The 23,755-nt window shown below is 40.9% G+C and overlaps 1 protein-coding gene across 3 annotated transcripts in view; it reads left to right on the top strand.

Moving 5' to 3' along the window:
• Window positions 1-23,755, top strand: part of prex2 (phosphatidylinositol-3,4,5-trisphosphate-dependent Rac exchange factor 2) — a gene marked incomplete at its 5' end in the record, with an annotated part of 93,782 nt that overhangs the window by 46,607 nt on the left and 23,420 nt on the right. For 2 of the 3 annotated variants that reach the window (XM_083901572.1, XM_083901570.1), the window contains 14 exons: window positions 1,367-1,509; window positions 1,871-1,963; window positions 3,645-3,793; window positions 3,872-3,957; window positions 6,230-6,366; window positions 8,273-8,390; window positions 9,494-9,678; window positions 11,797-11,958; window positions 15,557-15,779; window positions 16,447-16,654; window positions 18,996-19,175; window positions 19,663-19,757; window positions 20,647-20,729; window positions 20,978-21,068. In XM_083901572.1, the coding sequence (XP_083757698.1) occupies window positions 1,367-1,509; window positions 1,871-1,963; window positions 3,645-3,793; window positions 3,872-3,957; window positions 6,230-6,366; window positions 8,273-8,390; window positions 9,494-9,678; window positions 11,797-11,958; window positions 15,557-15,779; window positions 16,447-16,654; window positions 18,996-19,175; window positions 19,663-19,757; window positions 20,647-20,729; window positions 20,978-21,068 (1,953 nt within the window). Of the gene's footprint in view, window positions 1-1,366; window positions 1,510-1,870; window positions 1,964-3,644; window positions 3,794-3,871; window positions 3,958-6,229; window positions 6,367-8,272; window positions 8,391-9,493; window positions 9,679-11,796; window positions 11,959-15,556; window positions 15,780-16,425; window positions 16,655-18,995; window positions 19,176-19,662; window positions 19,758-20,646; window positions 20,730-20,977; window positions 21,069-23,755 lie in introns of all 3 variants that reach the window. The other variant, XM_083901571.1, reaches the window with a different exon arrangement.

Below are 23,755 nucleotides of genomic sequence, written 5' to 3'. Positions count from 1 at the left end.
TGTGATCACGCCGAGCACAAACCGTGGAACCCTCGTCGCGTCGCTGACTCAACCGGAGTTGAATGCTGTGGAGAGGGCGTTTGGCATTTAGCGTCCCGTTTTAGAACACCACTGCTCTTGTTCTCTTTCCACGTCTACTTTTAATCCTCTTGACACGCTGCAGGAATAGACGCTTCTTTTCCAGTCCATTGACTGAATTTGCATTTGTGTATGTGTGTGTTTGTGTTGTCAGGGCCGTGGCTGCGCTCGTGCGTTAACTTTTACGCAGACCGGTGTGCATATTTCTGGATTTTTGTCAGTTTAAGTGCATAGTTGCCATGGCTACAGTTTGTTTACAAGGGGTCAGGCTTGTTTTTAAGTCGTACATGAGTCACAGTCGCAGTCTCCTCGTATCCCCTGTGATGTAACTGCTCCAAACTTTACCCGCAGCTCAAACCTCGCACTACAAATTACGAGCACTTCCACAGCCTGCAGGGCATAAATTCAACCATTTGTACCTGCGAGTTATTTGGCCCGACGATGTGGCTATGAAACATGCTGGCAGTAGATCTGATCTTAAAGGGAATGAAGTGAGGGGAATGTGTGAGAGGGAAGGGTTTTCTTTTTCCCCTCAGGGTGATTTTTTTAAGTCTTGGTGAAGGCATTGCGTTGCTGTGGAGACTGAGCTCATTCAAAAGTGATAGTTTGCAACAAAAGTGGGGTCTCCCTCAGACCTGGTGTGTATTTATGCGTTTATTCTATTCTGTCGTGCTTAGATGGGTTTGAACATCTCAGAGTGATAGAATGTTGACAGTTAGAATATACAGTGTTTCCCTTTTGTCCAGAAACAATCTGAATTTTCATAAATTAACAACCTAGGCCGGGAAAACAGACCCCAAAAAAAATCTCATGACAACAGACCCGAAAAAAATATCTATCGTAAAAACAGAACCTGGAAAAAAATATCTTGTAAAAACAGTACCTGGGGGGAAAAATATTGTAAAAACAGACACGAAAAAAAAATATATCGTAAAAACAGAATCCGGAAAGAAAATCTCGGAAAACAGACCCAAAAAAAAAATCTGGGAAAAACGGACACGAAAAAAAAATCTTGTAAAAAAAACAAACCTGAAATAAAATCTCAGAAAAACGGCATCGGAAAAAAATCTCCCCGAAAACAGACCCTGAAAAAAAATCTTGTAAATACAGAACCAAAATAAAATTTACGGAAAACAGCCGAAAAAATGTAGTACAACCAGACCCGAAAAACTATCTCGTAAACGCAGACCCCAAAAAATCTCGCGTAAAAACACACCCGGAATCTTTTTCCAGAAAAATAGAACCCGTTCTTGGCTCTTAATTCGCGTTCATTTCTTTGTTTCCTCAGTGTTGGAAAAGAGCGAATTCAAGGACGAGCCTCTGCTGTTCCGCTTCTTCGCCGACGAGGAGATGGAGGGCTCCAACACCAAGCACAAACCCATAAAGCACGACCTGAAAATAGTGGAGAACGTCATCTCCAAGTCTCTGCTGGTGAGTCCTCGCTGGCGTTATTCCTTTGTGGCCTATTGACGGATTAGCTCTCGTTCTGTCCTAATGCGCTATATAACATTGCTATATTTATTGTGCTCGCTGGACAATAAATCATTGTAAAACACAGCTGTGCGAAGGGAAAAGTCATAACACTGCAAAAGTCCATTTTACACTTCAGTAAGCATTTTTTTTTTTTTTTTTTTTTCTTAAACGAATGAGCAAATCCCACCATATAGCTGCATATCTGTGTGTGTGCAGGAATTCTCATCTGGTTTGTGCATATGTTTGTGCTCTGTGAGAATGGAATCTCTGTTTGTCGTCCTGGGAGTTAGCTGACGTGAGCTGTGTTGTTGTGTTCCAGATAAGGCCCAACGATGGCGGCTATGGTTTCACGCTGGAAGAGAGGAACAGAGTCCCCATAATCAAATGTGTGGAGAAGGGTTCTCCAGCCGAGGTGAGGACACACACATCTGCTCTCTATCATTGGCATGGATCTATACAGCACACACTCACTCATTGACATGGATCTATACAACACACACTCACACAATAACATGGATCTATACAACACACATTCACTCATTGACATGGATCTATACAACACACACTCACTCATTGACATGGATCTATACAACACACACTCACACAATAACATGGATCTATACAACACACACTCACTCATTGACATGGATCTATACAGCACACACTCACTCATTGACATGATCTATAGAGTATGGATGGATCGTTGTTCCTTTAACTCTTTGGGGAGTTGAGTGTCTCATAACTCATGGAATTAGATTTATTCTTTGCCCTCCCTCACTGGTTCTTTGTTGATTTGTTCTTTGCGCTCCCTCACTTGTTATTTGCACTCCCTCACTTTATTTGTGCTCCCTCACTTGTTCTTTGCACTTCCTCACTTGTTCTTTACACTTCCTCACTTTGTTTGTGCTCCCTCACTTGTTCTTTGCACTTCCTCACTTGTTCTTTACACTTCCTCACTTTGTTTGTGCTCCCTCACTTGTTCTTTACACTCCCTCACTTTATTTGCGCTCCCTCACATTATTTGCGCTTCCTCACTTGTTCTTTACACTTCCTCACTTGTTCTTTACGCTCCCTCACTTTATTTGTGCTCCCTCACTTGTTCTTTGCACTTCCTCTCTTGTTATTTGCACTCCCTCACTTGTTCTTTACACTTCCTCACTTGTTCTTTGCGCTCCCTCACTTTATTTGTGCTCCCTCACTTTATTTGTGCTCCCTCACTTGTTCTTTACGCTCCCTCACTTTATTTACACTCCCTCACTTTATTTGTGCTCCCTCACATGTTCTTTGCACTCTATCACTTGTTCTTTGCACTCCCTCATTTGTTCCTAATTTAAAGTCCAGTGATTGATTGATTTCCAAAATTTGAATCTAATTCTGCAGGATTTAAGTTTACCCCCCTATCCGCCGTGCACCTCCTATCTAAACCAGTGTTATCAGTGCTGTGACATGTTAGGGCTCAGGATCTAAGGATCTAAGGAACCTGTGTTCCTCTGAACCATCTTCTTCTCCACTCTGTGGTGCAGCAGCATTCTTCATTCTGCTGCGTTTGACTCTCGCAGAGCTGCAGTGTCTTCAAAGCAGACGCATACCAGTGACCAAAAGGCTGCTGTTGATAAAACGTGGTTCCATCATCAGTCATAAACTACATAAACCCCCAAACTGTTTGCTCCTAAGCTAAGTCTGATTTATGGACTAGGACACTGATGCTAACATTAGGAGCATTTTTTGTCGTGCAGAAACACAACACATTAAAGGGCGCCATGTTTCTGAGGTCTTCTTTGGTGTTTTTTTTCCCGCTTTGATCTGCAAGATGGAAACGGGACAGAGTTTGGAGGCGAATGCGAACACTGTGAGCGCACGACCCGTAATTCCCTCCAGCCCTGAAGTAGCTCTGGATGCGGCTGGAAGGTCTGGTTTGCATAGAGACTGGCATTGTGCGTGTTTGCCTTTTTAAATATCCAATCTCAGATCCATGACGGGATCCAGCTGTGTGCTCGCAGATAAAAGTGGTGTGTGTGCGCTCTTCTGTTTGACGCACAGATATCATTGGAGATTTTTTTTTTTTTTTGTCTTTCTTGTATATCCTATGTAAGATGGCCGGCCTGGAGGTAGGAAAGAAGCTATTTGCCATAAATGGGGACCTGGTGTTCCTCAGACCGTTCTCCGAAGTGGAAGTTCTCCTCAGGCAATGTTTCAACAGCAAAAAACCGCTGCGGGTGCTCGTCAGCACCAAACCGAGAGAGTAAGTCAGATCTGCTGCAGAGTCATCTCGCTGTCTACGTTTATCAGTTTTAATGCATTTTCTGCTCTTCATCTCCAGGACGGTGAAGATCCCGGACTCGGCGGACGGGTTAGGTTTTCAGATCCGCGGCTTTGGTCCGTCTGTGGTGCACGCTGTCGGCAGAGGTATGAGATCTTTGCCTCATCTGCAAAAACACTTCCCTTTACCTCTGTGGCACAGCTGGCAAACACAGCTGGTGGTGTGTGTGTGTGTGTGTACAGGAGGCCAATAACCCCCCAAATCCCCTTCTCTCATGCTTTTCTTGCTGCTTTGCTGGTCGTTTAAAACGAAGGATATCAGCTCATCACAATGATCGCCATGTTCCTACTCACATTTCTTCTCAGTAGTTCAAATCCTCAGTGTGTTGGGGAAGTTTATTAACCCCCCCCCCCCCCCTTACATTTTTACATTGTTTAGCAGCAGTGCTATCAGAGTTGGCACAAGACGGTGTTCAATCAAAAAACAATCCATGGCCTTGTCTGGCTGTTCTCAAGGGAATTGAGTTGTTTTTTTCTCTTTTGTCTAATTGGTGGAGCAGTGTGTGTGTGTGTGTGAACGAGCTGCTGTTGCCTTGGAAGCCGTTGATGTAGGAGGCGTCTGATCCCTCGGAGTGTCACAACAGCTGTGATGCCCGGGTGTTTAGGGTCGAGCAGGTAATGCCAAATTAGAGTCATAAAACAACTGAGAGACAGGAATGTGCAGCAGCCTAGGAGATAACACTGGCAGGAAATTAATTCAGGGCTAATTTAATTCATTTCATGTAGGGTTTAGAGGGGATCTACCAACACATACTTAATACAGTATTTATGATTATATGATGAAGTTATTGGTGAGTTTACCTTGCTTCCCGCTTGTCCTTGGAACCATTGGGTCATTGAAAGTGCTTGAATTCTGTGCAAGAAAGAATTAAGTTGATATTTATGTAAGAGATTCCTTGCAGAACAATGAGCGAGTAAAGTCAAGCAAGAGAGTGCAGATGTCTCTCTCACACCAAAGAAAATGACAAACACTGACTTTGACCACAACCCTGAGGTCAATCACTTGTCCAGAGATCTGCCCTCCCATCTTTAGCTGTGTCAGCACATTTGTGTCCTGGGATTCAAGGGAATTAGACCTGGAAAGTCCTTAAAAACGTCCTTGAATTTGATGTCAAACAAGGTGTAGGAACCCTGTTTTTTTTTTCTGCCTAGTTTCATACACGCTTGTATGTGGAGCATGAAACATGGGTTATTTTAGTAACACTTGTTTCTGTCATATCAGATGAACACGGTAACAGATCGTCTGCTAAAGTCAATTGGGTGTGTTTGATTTCAGCGTCAAGGCACTCAGACAGATGCAGGGAAATCTGCATATTCATATTTAGCTTTAAATTGTGTGTTCCCCCCCCTCCCCCCACGCAGTTGGTAAATGGTATCATCTGTTACAACTGTCTTTGTACAACTGTTGTCGTTCTTTTTGCGGCACTGGCCCAAAACCAGGCTTCAACAGAGGTTGATGCACCATTAAAATAATCTTTTAGGCATCATTTGAAGGTTGAAATCCCACAGTTTGTCTAACATATCTGAAGTTATAAAAGTATGAAATGTGTTAGCGTTCTTGTATTGGCTAGTAGCGTGTTTCACTTTCTTGTACTTGCGGCATACTGAGGAGGGTTTTTAACCAACAAAGTGAGGTCATTTTTACGAAGTGAGGCCATTTTGGTCGGTCCTCACTTTGTTTTCATTCAAATCACTTCCAGGTTGTATACATTCTATTCGCTGTTTTTAACACAGGTCCTCAATTTTGTACATAAAAAACATTTTTACAGCCCAGGTGTTTCACACACGTTTTGCTCTGGGGCTCCACCTACAGACATTTTATCGTACTGCACCCAGTAGTTCTTTATAGATGTCATTCATGAAGTAGATATTTGTAATTGTGTTGGTTTATAAAGTGGAAATGATGGTCCTCACTTTGTCAGCAACCCGGTCCTCAGTATGTAAGTACAAGAATGTATGTGTGTGTGTGTGTGTGTGTTTAAGGAGCTATGAAAACAAAGAGGGGGGAGGAATATTTTGTCTGCCGCGCACTTCCTTCCGATAGCTGTAAAACCTTGAGGCTCTGAACTGCGTCCCACAGAAAGGCCCTCGTCTCTCTCCCAGATAAACAACTTCCCTCCGCTCACACTCACACTCCCGCTGAGCTGCCAAAACAGGAAATTAACATGTAAATACAATAAAAAAAAAAAATGGACTCGTTGAGCCAAATTTTGTGTACAGGATGTGGAAAATGTCGCAGGTGTTTGTTTGTTTCTTTCTGATTCAGCCATCACATGCGTTTTACGTGACCCTCCTTCCTCTCTCTTGTACTCATGTCCTTGTGTCCTTGTGTCCTCGTGTCCTCGTGTCCTCACCACAGGCACGGTGGCAGCCATCGCCGGCCTCCACCCGGGACAGTGCATCATCAAAGTCAACGGCATCAACGTGAGCAAGGAGAGCCACGCCAGCGTCATCGCTCACGTCACGGCGTGCAGGAAGTACAGGCGACCCTCGCAGGTGAGAGGAGGACACAGTGAAGTGAAGCTGCACTGCCGTTCAAAAGTTTGGGCTCACTCAGAAATTAGGGATGTGAAACTTTGGGTGGCTCATGATTCGATTGGATTCAGATTCTTAGGGTCACGATTCGATTCAAAATCGATTTGATTCATACGATTCTCGATTCAAAAATGTATACAATGCATAGTGTGTCGAGGCAAATTATTGCATCAAAGCAATAGAGTTTGTATAAGATAATGTGATAATGTGATCACACAAAGGCAAACTTTTAAACAAAAGTTAACATTTATTCATTCAAAACAAATAAAAACTTACTTACTGGACAAAAAATAACTTGCATAAATAAAAGCTTAGACTAGCTGCCTTTTTCTCCCAGAAGTTACAAAAATAAGCTGTACACAAATAACACAAACTGGTGTTTTGTGTGTTTTTTCAAAATAGAAACTTAACAAATATATATTATTATATATATTTGAAGTTTATCAATCGATTCAGAATCGTGGATGATTAGAATCGCGATTCATATGTGAATCGATTTTTTTCCCCCACCCTTTAGAAATTTTCAATGAATATAACATTAAATGAATCAGGAATACACTCTATACATTGATAATGTGGTAAATGACTATTCTAGCTGCAAACGTCTGGTTTTTAATGGGATATGTACATAGGTGTATAGAGGCACATTTCCAGCAACCATCTCATGGTCTATGGCTGCTTCTTTATTTTAAATAAAAATCATTATTTCTAATCTTGTCAATGTCTTGACTATATTTTCTATTCATTTTTGCAACTCTTTTGATGAATAAAAGTGCGACTTTTAACAAAAAATGTATGTGTGAGTCCAAACTTCTGAACGGTAGTGTACGATGAAGTGTGTGAGACCATAGAAGAGTAGAAAGAGGTGGAGGGGGAGGGAACGAGGACTAGTGGACTGTGAGAAAAATCCAGACCAGACCTCCTAGCCCTCTCTCTCTTTCTACCTTCATATCACTCTCTGTCTTTCCTTCCCTTGGGTCATTACGCAGAAATAATAGTAGTTTTGGCTCCTCCAGCGCTGACCTCTGGCTCACAGCACTGGGAGACTGGCAGGCTGCTGCTGCTGCTGCTGCTGCTGCTGCTGCTGCTGCTGCTGCTGCTGCAGCAATGAGAGGTGGGAAAAGAACTTGGGGTTGCTGGGACCATTTTCTCTCCACCTGCTGAAGGTGGAAAATAGAGACCCAGAAGTGTAATCTCTCACTTTAATTTAGCTCTAATTGGACTTTAGTCTTAATGAAGCTCAACTGGGGATCTGGTTTGGATTAAATATGGACACAGAGGAACCACCCTGTGTTTCTCCGTCTCTGTCGGTGTGTGGTTGTACATTAGAAGACCACAGAGCACAGTGTGTAACCCTGGCAGAAAACCCTGCTGTGGACACACAGATAGGTACACACACACACACACACACACACCACAGTGGGCTGATGAGATTGGCGTGGCTTTGCTTCTGCGGTCTCACCGAGCTCCATGTTTCCATATGTCTGTGAAAAAGCTTTACCGCCGCTCACCGTCTGCCAGCCCAGCTGCGTCTGTCACTGCCCAGAGAAAAACATGTCGCAATCACATACACAACCATACACACACACACACACGTTTGAATGTTTTTATCTCCTATCTTTCTTGTTATAGAAATCATACGCTGTGATTTACGCTCCTATAAACTGATTTGTGTTTCCGTTTGTGCGACTCAAAATGCTTCCAGACCGTTTAAGATGAGAGGAAAAGCGCACAGATGTTTGACACTGTCAAACATTTGGTTTCAATCATTTCTTTGCTATTTTTACGACGCACAAACATTTTCAATACATTTTTTAAAATGCAGCTAATCCTTTTTTATTGTTTCCCCCTTCCTCCTGCTGTGCAGCAAGACACCATTAACTGGGTGTACAACAACAACGAGAGCGCGCAGGACGACAACCACAAAACCAACCACAGAGCGTCCACCGAGGAGAACGGAGACGTGTTCGACTGCAAAGTGGAAGGTGACTGAACACACACACACACATAAGAAGAGCTAGAGCTGCAACTAAGGATTATTTTCATAATTGATTAATCTGTCCAAATCTCAGAAAATGGATTGATCAGTGTTTGTCAAACCTGGAAATGACGATGTTCTCTCATGTCTTGTTTTGTCCTCAAACGATTCAGTTTTAATGATTTCTTTCTTATTCTTATGTGGAGCAAAAAAAAAGTCATACCGTGGCATGTTGTCGAAAATTGAAAAAAAAAAAGAAAAAATATTTTGTCCAAAATTTGACAAAAAAAAAAATTGTCCAAAATTTGGCAAAAAAGTCAAAAATGTTTTTTTTGTCAAATTTTGTACAAAACATTTATTAAGGACTTTTTTTGTAAAATTATACTTTTAAAAAAAAAAAAAAAAAATTTTGCCAAATTTTTGCCAAAAGTTCTTAAAAAAACAACAAAAAAATGTTTTTGTCAAATTTTGGATACATTTTTTTGGGTCAAGTTGAATTGTTTGGTCCATAAAATGTCAGAAAAAGTCAAAAAACGTTGATAAGTGTTCGTCAAGGATGTTCTTGAATGTCTCGTTTTTCATTAATCTTGTTTTCATCATGGAAAAAAAGCTTTAAACCTATGAATCGATTATCAAAATAGTTGACGATGAATGGTTTCAGCTCAGAGGCGTCTGTGGATGTAACGCAGGCTCGATCACGGGGGAAACACAAAAGCCTGTCGTCTGTTGTGGTTAACAAGTCGGACACGGTTCCAAAACGGCTCATCTGGAGCGTGTTAGTCTGAGAACAGCTGCCACCTCTGGCTCGTCGAGTGTTAACCCCCCCCCTCCTGCAATTTATGGATCCCAACGAGCAAGTAAAAGTGGAAAAGCTGTTCCTTCATAGAATTTATTGCCGTATTAAGTTATTGCGCTTGCAAAGGCCCATTTAACTTAATGCTCATGGAATTGCTCATCATTTGAGTCGAGGGGTCTTCCTTTGATTCACAGGTCTGAGACCTCCTGCGGTGCCAAAGCATTCGTTTTGTGGGATTATCACGATCACCACATCATTCTCCTGATTTGTCTTTCCGCTGCTGTCATGTTCACGTGCTCTCTCTGTGATCTCAGAGGTGATGGACAAGTTCAACACCATCGCCATCATTGACGGGAAGAAGGACCACGTGAGTCTGACGGTGGACAACGTCCACCTGGAGTACGGCGTGGTCTACGAGTACGACAGCACGGCCGGCATCAAGTGCCAGGTGCTGGAGAAAATGGTTGAGCCTAAGGGATTCTTCAGCCTCACTGCGAAGGTACCGTCCAACGTTTACACTACCGTTCAAAGGTTTGGGCTCACCCATACCATTTTTGTTGTGTTTTCGATTAAAAGTCAGACTTTTATTCATCAAAAGAGTTGCAAAATGAATAGAAAATATAGTCAGGACATTGACAAGATTAGAAATAATGACTTTTATTCAAATTAAAGAAGCAGCAAAACTGTTTTCAGCTGTGCTAACATCATTGCACAAGGGTTTTCTAATCATCCAATAGCCTTCTAACGCCATTAGCAAACACAATGTACCATTAGAACACTGGAAATGGGCCTCTATACACCTATGTACATATTCCATTAAAAACGAGACGTTTGCAGCTAGGCAACACCAGGCAGCGTGTCTGACGGCTATTTTGCGGCTAACTTGGCGAACACGTTTCCAAAGGTAAGCTAACCCAGGCTACGATTAGCATTAGCGTAGGGCTAACATAATGCAAACACTGTTCAACCTCATTAGGCACAACGCAATTTTTAAGATTTTAGATTAGCATTAGCGTAACTAGGCGTAAATGCTGACTATTCTTGCTGCAAATGACATGGTTTTTAATGGAATATGTACATAGATGTATACGTAGAGGCCCATTTCCAGTGTTCTAATGGTACATTGTGTTTGCTTATAGCGTTAGAAGGCTATTGGATGATTAGAAAACCCTTGAAAACCCTTTTCATGGAAAACACACAAAAAACACACTTTTTTTTTTTTATTTAATTTTTAAAAAATTTAGCTTTTAACATTTTATTTTGAAAGGCACAAACTATGATTTCCTGGTAAATTATCTTGATGTAAGAAATAAATCCTTCTCCATTCATGTAAATCAACAACATATTTAGTCCATAACTCACATATATAAGTGTTGTGAAGGACTCTTTCTAGATCAGTCTTTATTAAGTCCTTTTCTCAACTGTACTCTTTTCAAAGTAAAAGCACAATGTCTGTTGATGTTCTTTATACTGTAAAGGAACTGTTGCAGCATTTTTAAAACTGTATTATTTATGGCGATCTTCAAAGGATAAAAAAAAATCCTTTTGTAAAACATGGCAGCAGCAGCTCCTCAAAGCAAATGTGATCTCACAGAAAAGGCTGCAGAAACAAATGAAACGCTAGTTTGTGCAGCCAAATCACCAATTTTTGCTGTGACAAAAACTTTAATTAGAATTAATGAACTCAATGTAGTTTAGACTGTGACATTATGCAAATTGTTTAAATTCTGTGTTGCTATGGTTAAAAGAAGGGGGTCAAGGGTAAAAATAAGGGTGATTTTTATCAGATTTTCACCTTATTTGATGATGGGGGGGAAACCAATAAAGACATAAACAAACCATGCATGGTGCTTTTATCTCTCAGCAGGGGAGCAGCAGATAAAAATCTAAATGAATTAAGATTGTTTCTGAATGTCTGAGTGAACGTGAAATCTCGGTGGATTTAAAGAGTTTATCACAAATTGCACATTAACGTCGAGTACAGCAGTTCTTCTGTAGATTAAAGTGACGGCTTTATTTTGTGTTAAGAATCAGTAAAAAATCGTACGTAAATGAGAGGAGATCACATGTGAGGGTGTTTGAAAGTGATTTACAATCTTTGCTTTCTGAAGACTTTAAAAGTCCTCGATGAAACCCAGTCGTTGCTACATATATCATTCCCTTGTGACTATAAGCAGTTTCCTGTTGCTCCATATGAGCAGTAATTATGGTATTATTATAAACATCTGCCTAAGCCGTCTGTGATGTCCTCAGAGACCTGTGATGTGATGTGGAGATGCACAGCTTTTCTCTCTCCTCCACTGGGCAACTCATTAAGACAGCTCAGAGATTTGTGTCTCTCTTCCTCCTCGTATCTAATCTCTCATCTGGAGAGTCTCTGTGTGTGTGACCTTATCTCAGTGGATTTATAAACAGTTCTTTGGAAGTTTTACTCTAACTGTTCATTAAAGTCCTGTCCAGAAATCAACCCCTGCGGCCAAATTCAACTTTGTTTTCCAGTGAAAAAAAAACCAAAACAAAAAAAGATCATTTACATTCCATTATGTGCTCCAACAGGGACTTGGGAAAGAGTTGTCGTATCAGTGAATCACCCGCTGACTCTTTACTCTTTACTCAGATCCTGGAGACGCTGGCACGCAACGATGACACGCTGGTGCAGATGTGCGGCAGGTTGAGCTCCAGCTGTGACGTGATCCCCGAGGAGCTGCAGCAGCGCTTCAGCGTCATGTGCGGCGAGAGGGTGGATCACATCAACCGCCGCATCACCAACTACAGGAAGGTGAGGAGGATCCTGAGCTGCTCATGACGGCGTCTTTGTCACTTTTGACCATTTAACACCGAGCATATCGCAGACAACACTTTGCATTACCATAATTACATGATGGTTTGTGCTATCCGAAACATTCCAACGGTTTCTGAAAACTGAGAGGTTGCACCTCAAAGCACGACATGTGGTTATTACGGTAATTTCACTCGCGCTGTAGCAGGAAGCCGGCGAATCAGCATCTTTGTCACCAGAGAGGAGAAAGTTGGAAAAACAGCTGTACATATAGATTTCTGTTTTTGGACATTGAGACAAAAAAAGTACAAGTATGTAGTATACTGTTCAAATTTCCAATTTAACACACAAAATCGTTTGTGTACAACTACAGTATTTTTCTTTATTTTAAAGTGACAAAAAAAATTTGGACAAAAAAATGTTTGGACCTTTTTTTGTCCAATTTTCGACAATATAACACAGTATGACTTTTTTGTCAAATTTTGGTCTAAAAATATTTTTTTGTAAAATTTTGGACGGAATTTTTTTTTGTCAAATTTTGGACCAAAAATTTTATTGGTCAAATTTTGGACAAAACATTTTTTATGTCAAATTTTAGACAAAACATTTTTTTGGCAAATTTTTGAAATATTTTTTTCAATACTTTTTTTTTTCTTCAAATTTTGGAGGACATACCACGTTATGATTTTTTTGTCAAAAAAAAGAAATTTTGTCCAAAATTTGACAAAATAACCTTTAACGTAGGTTTCCCAGTAGATCTCCCACTAAACCACCTAAGTATCGATGCTTTGTGACAAAACCTTGTTACCACATAATGAAAGGTAGTGAAAAGGAAAACACTTCCTTTTAGCTTGTTCTCTCAAAGTGCTGACATCACCGTGTCAGTGAAGTCAATTTTGGACAAAAACATTTTTTTTGTCAAATTTTGAACGAAAAATTTTATTTGTCAAATTTTGGACAAAAAATTTTTTGGGTCAAATTTTGGACAAAACATTTTTTTGTCAAATTTTAGACAAAACATTTTTTTTGTCAAATTTTTGAAATATTTTTTTCAATCCTTTTTTTTTCTTAAAATTTTGGACGACATACCGCGTTATGATTTTCTTGTCAAAAATAAATAAATTTTGTCCAAAATTTGACAAAATAACCTTTAACGTAGGTTTCCCAGTAGATCTCCCACTAAACCACCTAAGTATCGATGCTTTGTGACAAAACCTTGTTACCACATAATGAAAGGTAGTGAAAAGGAAAACACTTCCTTTTAGCTTGTTCTCTCAAAGTGCTGACATCACCGTGTCAGTGAAGTCAATTTTGGACAAAAACATTTTTTTTGTCAAATTTTGAACGAAAAATTTTATTTGTCAAATTTTGGACAAAAAATTTTTTGGGTCAAATTTTGGACAAAACATTTTTTTGTCAAATTTTAGACAAAACATTTTTTTTGTCAAATTTTTGAAATATTTTTTTCAATCCTTTTTTTTTCTTAAAATTTTGGACGACATACCACGTTATGATTTTCTTGTCAAAAATAAATAAATTTTGTCCAAAATTTGACAAAATAACCTTTAACGTAGGTTTCCCAGTAGATCTCCCACTAAACCACTTTAGTATCGATGCTTTGTGACAAAACCTTGTTACCATATAATGAAAGGTAGTGAAAAGGCAAACTCTTCCTTTTTGCTTGTTCTCTCAAAGTGCTGACATCACTGTGTCAGTAAAGTCAAACTCTTAACTCGTAACATGGTGTGATGTAATCGGCTCTCAGTGACCAGGAGGTGTTTGTCACTGCCTTTGAGATTATCATCTGGTTTTTTATTTTCTAATTAGTTTACAACTCAATGTATTTTTTCCCCTAAGTTTTCCTTCTCATCTGTGATCGCGCGTCCTCGGGGCTAAAACGCCCGCTAATGCGATGCAAGTGTGAGCGTAGGAGAGGAACGGAAAAAAAGATCTGAGTCAGTGTTGGAGAGCGAGTCTTGGATTAATTACCAGTCCCTTAAAAATAGCCGCGCTCAGCCTCAGCCAGGACTTCTTTTCTTTTGGTTGTTGTGTAAGATCTCCCTCCTGCATCGGAGCATTCCTGCTCAGACCCCAAGAGAGAGAGAGAGAGAGGACGCAGGGCCATGGTGAAAGAGGAAGAATAAAGAGTGACAGAGGGATAGATGTGAACTTGTGGATCCAGAAGAGGTCACTTCATGGTCTGTCTGGACCACATCAATGATCTCAAACTGTCCTAGATAAATAACCGAAGCAAACGAGGTGAAATGTTTAGCTTCAGTTAATTTTTGGGGGGATCCAGATGTGTCAGACGTTTGGACCCCACTGTAAATGATTTTATTATGATTATGTCCATGCTGGAAATCCATCCCGTGCTTTTAAATCATCTGCTTTCTAACAAACATCCAAAGAACCGTCCAGGCTCTCTGACGTAGAGAGGGTTCAAGGAGAGTGCAAAAGCAATCAAATGTGTTTGTGATATTATTATTATTCTGTGTATCATGTTGTGCATACAGATGCTATCTCTTAGCATGTAGAGGAAGTTTCAGGGCTACATGTGGAGCATGGACACATGGATAAAGTCACCCACAAAGGGTATTTAACAATCATTTAACAGTGTGTTATATGCAGGAAGCAATTAAAACAAACTTTTAGGTCAAGTGTGTTTGATATCACTGAGATAAAGAGTTCACCTGAAGCAAATCAACAACACCGATGTACTTTTCAAAGGTCGACCAACATTCTCTTACAACCTAGTTGTAACATCTTTTATTAACTTTTATTAACATTTAAATATAAACACACGAGTCCCACACGTCTCTCTCTGTGTTTCTAGCTCTTTAGATCCTGTGTGACATCGTGGTGCGCTGCACACAGGAAGTGATTTGTTTTGTGTCAATACAGCAGCTTTATGCAAGTAAAGACCCTGGACACCAGTCCATCAAGCATCCACTCTCACCTACAGTCACTTTAGAGTGTCTAATTTACCTAAACCCTCAAATTTTGCATGTCTTTGGTCTGTGGGAGGAAACCAGAGAACCTGGAGAAAACCCACACACACACACACACACACACACATGCAAACTCCACAACGGCTCTTTTTCCAACCAGGTCATGAACTTGGTCTTCGAAGTGAATTTTACTGCTCAAAAAAACAAATTCATTCAGCAGTTTGATGGTATAAAGTGCTTTTTGCACCGTCCATTCCATGAGCTGCTGCTGTATACACGCAATCGCTCCCTATGTTACATGTAATAGAGCCAGTTTTCAGCAGCACAATCAGAACAACAACAAACAAATTAAACAAAATAATTTGTTAGGTCCTTTATATGTGGAGCCTTTTCTGTGTGTGTGTGTGTGTGTGTCAAACATTAGTTATTTATAATATTAATGTTCACACTTTTCAAGCCTGTGCAGTCTGAAATTTTTCATTCTCAAAAACCTATTTTCCACCTTTGATTACTATTGATTATGAGCAGCCAGTTGTGTGGTGTGGTGTGCGCTCGCTGCCACTGCACTGAAAGATAAACACTTCTCGCTCACAATACTAATACCTTTTCTTCTTCTTCTTCTACTGCCATCCATCTTTCTTTGGTGTCAGTTTGCCAGAGTGCTGAAGAACAGAGCGTGGCCCACCTTTAAGCAGGCCAAGGCCAAGGTGTCTCCTCTGCACAGCAGCGACTTCTGCCCCACAAACTGTCACATCAACGTGATGGACGTCTCCTACCCCAAGACCACCACCTCTCTGGGCAGCGCCTTCGGCGTGCAGCTGGACAACAGGAAGAACACGCCGGAGAAGGGACGACGTAGCAGCGCTGAGCAAGGTCAGTCAAAACATGAAATATTTACTTATATATATGTTTGTGTGTGTGTGTGTGTGTGTGTATATATATGTGTGTATATATGTATGTATATATATGTATGTGTGTGTATATATATGTATATATGTATGTATGTATGTATACATATGCATATATGTATGTATGTATGTATGTATGTATGTATATATACATATGCATATATGTATGTATGTATGTATACATATGCATATATGTATGTTTGTATGTATATATGCATATATGTATGTGTATATATATGTGTGTGTATGTATACATATATATGTATGTATGTGTACATATGTATGTATGTGTATATATATATGTATGTGTATTGGTGTGTGTATGTGTATATGTGTGTGTATGTATATATGTATATGTGTGTGTATGTATATATATATATATATGTACGTGTACATATGTATGTATGTATGTGTATATATGTATGTATGTGTATACATATATATGTATGTATGTATATGTGTATATATACAATACTTACATATATATGTATACATACTTTCATATATATACATATATATATGTATATATATACACATATACATATATATACATATAAGTGTATAGATGTGTATACTATATATACATCTATACACTTGTATATACTGAGTAGTTTCTGTCTTTGCTGCTCCAGGTAAGCTGAGCCCCATGGTGAACGTCCAGCACACCATCACCACCATGGCGGCACCGTCAGGTCACAGCCTGGGCAGGACGGAGGGACACGGCCTCCGCTTCCTGCTCAGGGAGGACGACCTGCTCACACTGGACGCCTACCAGAAACTCCTGTACAAGCTCACCACTGTCGTCACGGAGATGGAGACGCACGGCGCCCACATTCACGAGTGAGTGATATCGAGCTTTAGTTGAATATTTTTCTGTGTACCCCGCCTTTTGCCCTATGTTATGCGGAGGATAAAGTGGTATAAGATGGAGACAGGAAAGACAGTTTGAAATGACTTTCTCTGTGATGGAAAGAGACACTCCACCACTGATCTGAGATGCTCTGTGAAACCACATGGCCTCACATAACCAGCTGTAACTTAAACAACTCGCGGACAGCAAACCGTGTGTGAGGGAGAAACCAAGAGAGGGTTTTTTTTATATATATATACTTGGTATGGAGGAATGCGCGTGTGTTTTTAGACCGATGTTTCCTGCCGGGGCAACGCTGTGTTCAGCGTGTTTGGAGAGGTCATTGTCTGGAGACGCAGCCGCGCAACAGGAAATGGGAAAACACTGCACTGTTACACAGGAAACGCAATCTCAGTGAACTGGAGGGTGTGTCACCACTGCACCTGGTGCCCTCTGCAAACGCCATAAGATGATGAAGAGCTGAACAAGTTTCTCTGCTAATTATCTATAGACGGCTGATGATTACATCCATGTGTTATCTGTGTCGCCTCAGCGTTTGCAGAATGTCACTAAGACTTATCGTTGGATGGAGTGGATCTGTCGCCTCGATGACGTCCACAGCAGCGCTGAGCGTGGTTGCGCTCATGTTGCTGCCAATTAGGCCGACGTAGATGCAGCCACATGCGTTCAAATGATGCAAGAATGTTTCCACGCAACATTCCAGAAGCTTGTTACAGATGAGTGTGTGTGGATGGGTCGCTCTGAACCTGTGTGGGTGCGTCGGAAGCTCCCAAGCTCTTCATTTGGTTCACTGTGGGGTTGTTTGGGACTTTTATTGTTCACACACACACACACACACACACCCCCAAGTTCCTCTTTTTTCGTCCGTCCTTATTTCCTCTCCTCACGCAGCTGTCTGCACACACAGACACAGACATTAGCCTCTCTCTCCTTCTGCGCTGGGGTGTGCCTCACTTTATATTGTTGTAATAATGACCTGTGGCCATATTTATAAAGACTCTTTTGTATGCTATGTCGAGCATGACCCCCCCCACCCCCACCCCCACACCCACAGTCAAGTCAAGAGCGGATGTCTGCGGTAAATTTGTCGTAGATTAGAAATATCCTCCAGTCGTTTTCGGAAGAGAAAACAACTGGACGTGGGGATGCTGTTGCATCACTTTCTTGGCCGACGTTCTGAGGCAGCGACCTTTGACCCCGCGTCACAGACGAGGAGGCGGTCGCGGCGATACACGAAGTCTCCTCCCATCCTGCACCAAACAACACTTTTCCTTTTTCATATCGCTTCCTTATTAACGGCCAGGCTTTATTTGTCTACCTCCGTTTAGATGAAAGAGCGTCATGCAAATGTCCTGGCGTTGGGAAAAAAAAGTGCCGATACGGAGCTTTGTGATGCAAATGCTCTCACACAGACCTGATGGTTTAATGTGTCAGAGCAGGTTAAAGGATTTCCTGTGAGAGATTAAGAGATCTCTGTGAGTCGTGGTGTACTTTTCAGTTTTTTCCCCCCCTCTCTCACTCCGTCTCTCCTTCTGTGGTCCAGTCATTGTTATTCTCCTCAGTTTTCTCCCCCAAAGGCCCCAAACTGTGCTCATTTCTTTATTAACCGATGGCCAATCACGGAGCCTGAAGAGCTTCCCCATAGTGATGGAATGCCAATCTTCTTTTTTGGGGACATTGGAGTGGACCCTAATTAGGGCGTCTCTGTGAATGAGTAGGGGACGGGAGGAGGAGGAGGAGGCCTTAAAATCTAAGATGCATGTGGGGAACAGAAGTTGGACAGGTTGTTTATTTCAGCGGCCCCTCCCTCCCCTCCCTCCCTCCCTCCCTCGCCTCCTCCGCTCAGAAACACCCTTAAGGCTGCTGTTATGACACAATGGAAAATGTAAGTGGACACAAATTAAAATAGGCCTGAAATGTAAGCAGACATCGCGTGTTGTCAAAGTCTGAGCGTGATGAGACCTCAAAAAAAACACGGAATATGGCCCTAAATGCCACCATGTGTTCGCAGCAACTGTAAAAATATCGTCTCTTCCTGCTCCTCTGATAAGTGACCTGATGGAAAGTAGAGCAGCAGAGTGTTGACACAGCTGCAGTGACCCCCCCCCCCCCACCCCGTCTTACGTCTTTTAACCTATTAATACCACCGCACCACGCAGGATCTGTGAGCGCAAACAAACAAACAAACAAACAAACGGGGGTCATGGTTTTCAGCTGTCGGGAGGCCCAGCAGATTGTTCGTAACGTAGCTTCCTGTCGCAGCATCAAAACGTGTTGTTTTTATCACGCTGTTTTTATTTCCATCGTCAGCATTCTGTCCTCCATCACGCACCCGCCCACGTCAGAGGCCAGGACCCCGGAGAGTTACATCTCTGCAGAGAGCGAGGGCGAGAAGGGCGAGCGCAACGGCAAGAAAGTGTGTTTTAACGTGGCCGGGGACGAGCAGGAGGACTCTGGACACGACACCATCAGCAACAGAGACTCGTACAGGTATGACGTCAGAGATCAGAGGTGCAGAATATCAGAAAACCTCTGAAGAACCACCAAAATATATAATTTAACACACACAAATAAGAACTAAAGGGCAGAAACTCATGATTATTTTCATAATTATTGATGGAAATTGATTATTTCCTACAAAATAAATGTCCTCAAATGTCAAAAATGATACAGTTTTGATTATTTCTTTATTCTATGGATCAAATAAACCGGAAAATATTTACATTTAATCATAAAAAACCCATTAAAAACGAATTACTTGATTATTAAAATGGTTGGTTATTGATTAACAGGTAGTTAACCTGCATTATTACTTACACGTTGTTCAGTAGCGTAGATTATTGCACCTATTAATTGCATCTTGCACACGTTAGTAGAAGTTTAGGATTATTTACGAAGTCAGTATTAATGAATTATGAATGAATTCTATTAAATTTAAAGTTAATATATCTTGTTTCTTGTTGTCATTTCTCCTCAGTGACTGCAACAGCAATAGAAATTCCATCGCCTCCTTCACCAGTATCTGCAGCAGCCACTGCAGCTCCTACGTCCACAGTGACGAAATGGACTCAGGTACACACATACACACACACACACACACACATTATTCTCCTCCACGTTAACATTAAAGTATTATTTAAATATCTGTAGAAATAAGACGTAGATTGTATGTTTGTCAGCTGACAGGTGACAGGTGGGTGTTCACAGTGTTTGTGTGAGATTTATCAATGGCGTCATTGTGGGAAGGAGGAGGGGGAGGAGTCACAAAGAAAAAAAAAGGCGGGCCGCAGTGTAATAGTGTAATAGGATACGGCAGGCGTTTGACTGCACTGTCTCAGCTGGGTTTGTCATTAACGCCGTCCGCAGCTGTGTATCCTGTCAAATATCCTTCCCTGCTGACACACACACACACACACACACATCACACAGCTTTGTCATTCCTTCATCACCGACAGCTAAGAATGAAAGATATACTCACGCATGTATGTTTCATATACTGCCGTTCTATACAATTTTTGTTGTGTTTTCCATTAAAAGTCACACTTTTATTCATGAAAAGAGTTGCAGTCTAGAAACTAGAGTCAAGACATTGACAAGATTAGTAATAATGATTTTTATTCCAAATAAAGAAGCAGCAAAACTGTTTTCAGCTGTGCTAACATCATTGCACAAGGGTTTTCTAATCATCCAATAGCCTTCTAACGCGATTATCAAACACAATGTACCATTAGAACACTGGAAATGGGCCTCTATACACCTATGTACATATTCCATTAAATAACATACGTTTGCAGCTAGAATAGTCGTTTACCACATTAACAATCTATAGAGTGTATTTCTGATCCATTTAATGTTATAGGACATTTCTAAGTGAGCCCAAACTTTTGAACGGTAATGTGTACATACATATATATATATATATATATGTGTGTGTATAACATGTGATCGCGCTCCTCTGCAGGCGATGAGATGCCCTCCAGTGTGTGGCTGTCCCACGAGAAGCAGAAGAAACTCCACAGCTTCCTGGAGCATTTGTTCAGTCAGGTCAGAGTCTGTGAATTCATGACAAACTTCATGCTTACACTAGGTATTTAATCACAAAGGAATCCACAATGGAAGTGCAGAAAAATGCTGTGCCCGGCTGTTTCTGCACCACTTTGGCTGCTTCCTGTCGTTTGTTTTATTGTCTCCTCCTGCTTTTGTTTATACACTGCACGGCAAATTACATTCACCAGGACTCGGCACTGTGTGATTTATGTGTTTTACAAATGTGACCCGTGTGCTTTGTTCAGGTGGACTCCATCAGCAGCATGCTGAGAGGAGCGGTGGTGGCTCGGGCCTTCGAGCAGACAAAGTGCTTCACACCTGGAAGAGGGTTACAAGGTGAGGGCAACACCAAAGACACAGTCATAGGAAACAGTTAGTGCAGGGCACTAGGTTAACACACGTTAACGCATGCCGCGCTTCCTGACCGGAAAAAGACGCGTGTGACGTTATGTTTACGTGCCGCGACACCCGAGTCCAGGCACCTTTTACCAGTTAGCTCCCTTAGCTCCATTAGCTCCGTTAGCTGCATTAGCGCGCCTGTAGTGGAACTGGAGCGGTCTGTTTATTAAAGGAAAAGAGCAGCGCTACAAATAACCAGTGTACCTGTGTACTGCGTATGTGTGCCTCTGTTTTTAAAGGTAAGCGTTACTTTAGAGCAATGGTGTCAAAGTCATTTTTACACATCAGTATCATGGTTACCCTCAAAGGGCCAGATGTAACTGTCCTACAGAATAAATGTAACTAAATGTAACCAAATATAATGTAAAATAAAGATAATTACTCTGTAACATATTTCTAAATAACTTTTTGTATTTATTACTTATTCAATTTCACTCGTCAAATGATGCATATACAATGATACACTGCGATGATACACTTTTTCCGGTCAGTCGTCATGGAAACGCGCCCAGCACTAGAAACAATACATCCCATGTATATGAGAGTCAAAAATATTCATTTTTATCAACAAATACTGACGTGTAGCTCTGCTTTTTGTGGATTTACTCCGAGTCAGAGCGGAGCCGAGTGGGAGGAAACAGAACTTTACATTCGAATGAGCGTCTGGTCTGGTCTAGTCGAGAGAACCAAAAGTGTGGGAGAAAAAAAACAACTCTTCAGTAGCGGTTAAAAACGTGTATATATGATGCAAAAACAGTCTAAATAATACATCTGAAATAAAGTAAATAACAACATGGACAGCTATGATTAACGCCACATGTAAGATAAGATAAGATAATCCTTTATTAATCCTGCAGTGGGGACGTTTACATCGTCACAGCAGCAAAGACGGTAAAGATAAGTATAATAAATTATAACTCTAAAAAGTTAAAAAGTATAGTTTACAGTTACCAGAATATATATATATATATATATATATAAATATATATACACACACAGTCTGGGCTTTGATGTTTACGCTATAAACAAGGACTGAACATGAGATATTGTATATTTATATTGCACTGTGCTGTGTTTACTAGGGGAAAAAGTGCCATGTTTTCATTATAACATGATATTAAGATATTTGACACCACTTCAGCCATGAGGGCTTTAACTTCCTGTTAGTGTAGGACAGACACTGTGTGTGAATAAAGAAAGAAAGAATCCATTTCTTTCTCCTTCAGCTCTTCTCTCACACGCCTTTTGTAGCATTTAAAGGTTATTTAAATGCTATATATAAAAAGTGACCCCGTCACGACTTTTGTTGCTCGTTTTTCTGTAATCAGATGAGTTTGTTTTTCTCCTTGGTGTTTCTTCACGGCGACTATTGTTACAGTTATTATCTCTCATGGGAAAATGTCAGAAATGTCACTGGAAGTGGCTAAATTTAATTATTTTCTCCCCTCGCTGCAAAACAGAAACCAGCTCAGATGAGTCGCCACTTTCTGAAAAAGACGATAAGATAGAGAGAAGAAACAAGCGCGTGGTTCACAGACTTTGACTGTAATAAGACTTTTGTCTCCCATGTGGCGCGTATGAAACAATTAAAGGTTCTTTTATAACCTTATGACGGGATGAAAAAGTTTTCTCGGTCCTTGGGAAAATAATCTGTGTGATGAGTCGGAGCGAAGGAGCAGATTAGCCACATGCTTTGATAAAAGTACAGCCTCTAAACTTAGACACCCATACGGTGCACAGACAGCAACTGCTCTGAAATCAAAATAAGTGCTTGTGTTTCTGTGTGTGTGTGTTTCTGTGTGTGTGTGTGTACACAAATGCCTGCAGCAGGGATGCGGAGGCCTTGATCAGCACTGATCCATCTCAACCCTCCAGTAAATATGTGCGGTTGATAACACGGCAAAGGGGGGGATTATCTCACTCAAGTGGAGCGTTCCTGCGTTTGATCTCTGGCTGTGTCACGCTCCGACACTCAAACATTTACACGCACACACACACACACTCACACACAGACACACACACAATCCCCGAGCTAAACCGCCGCCTTCCTATCGCAGATCTGTTCTCCATCAGAGTTTAAAGGGGGGAAAAAAAGGTGTTTTATATACAGCGACGCAGAGATTATACGCGTCTAAAACTGCTTTCTATAGATTATAGATTACAGACGGACGGAGTGATTTTACGGGACAGTTTGACGACTTTGTCCCGTTTGTTTGTGGTTGTAAGAGAAAAAAAAGACTCCGTAAAGGAAGAATAACACGTCGTTAATAAGACAGATTTAGAGCGAGGACAGGAAACCAGAGATGAAGAGAGATTATTTATCAAAGACGAGGACTTTTAATTATTTATGAGCATTATTTTCTTTTCTTTTCTTTTCATGTGGGTTTTTAGCGAACGATCCTAAATCATGAAAAGAATTTAATTCAAGTGTAATTGAAAAGAGAGTTCATCTGCTTTGTTACTAAGTAGTGGAGACTTTATGAGGTTCAGTAAAAAGTCTGTGAATGGAGTTAACAGATTAGACGTGATGAGATGAGATTAAGGGTATTTTTTTCCATATTAAGTGCTAAAGTGTCCCCATTTATTAGCTTTTTTACATTATTAGAGGCGGTGATTTGCACCTG

This window comes from Microchirus variegatus (assembly GCF_963457635.1).
Source record: "Microchirus variegatus genome assembly, chromosome: 15".
Taxonomy (NCBI): Eukaryota; Metazoa; Chordata; class Actinopteri; order Pleuronectiformes; family Soleidae; genus Microchirus; species Microchirus variegatus.
Note: the sequence above shows the minus strand (reverse complement) of the source record. Positions and strands in the feature narration are given on the sequence as shown.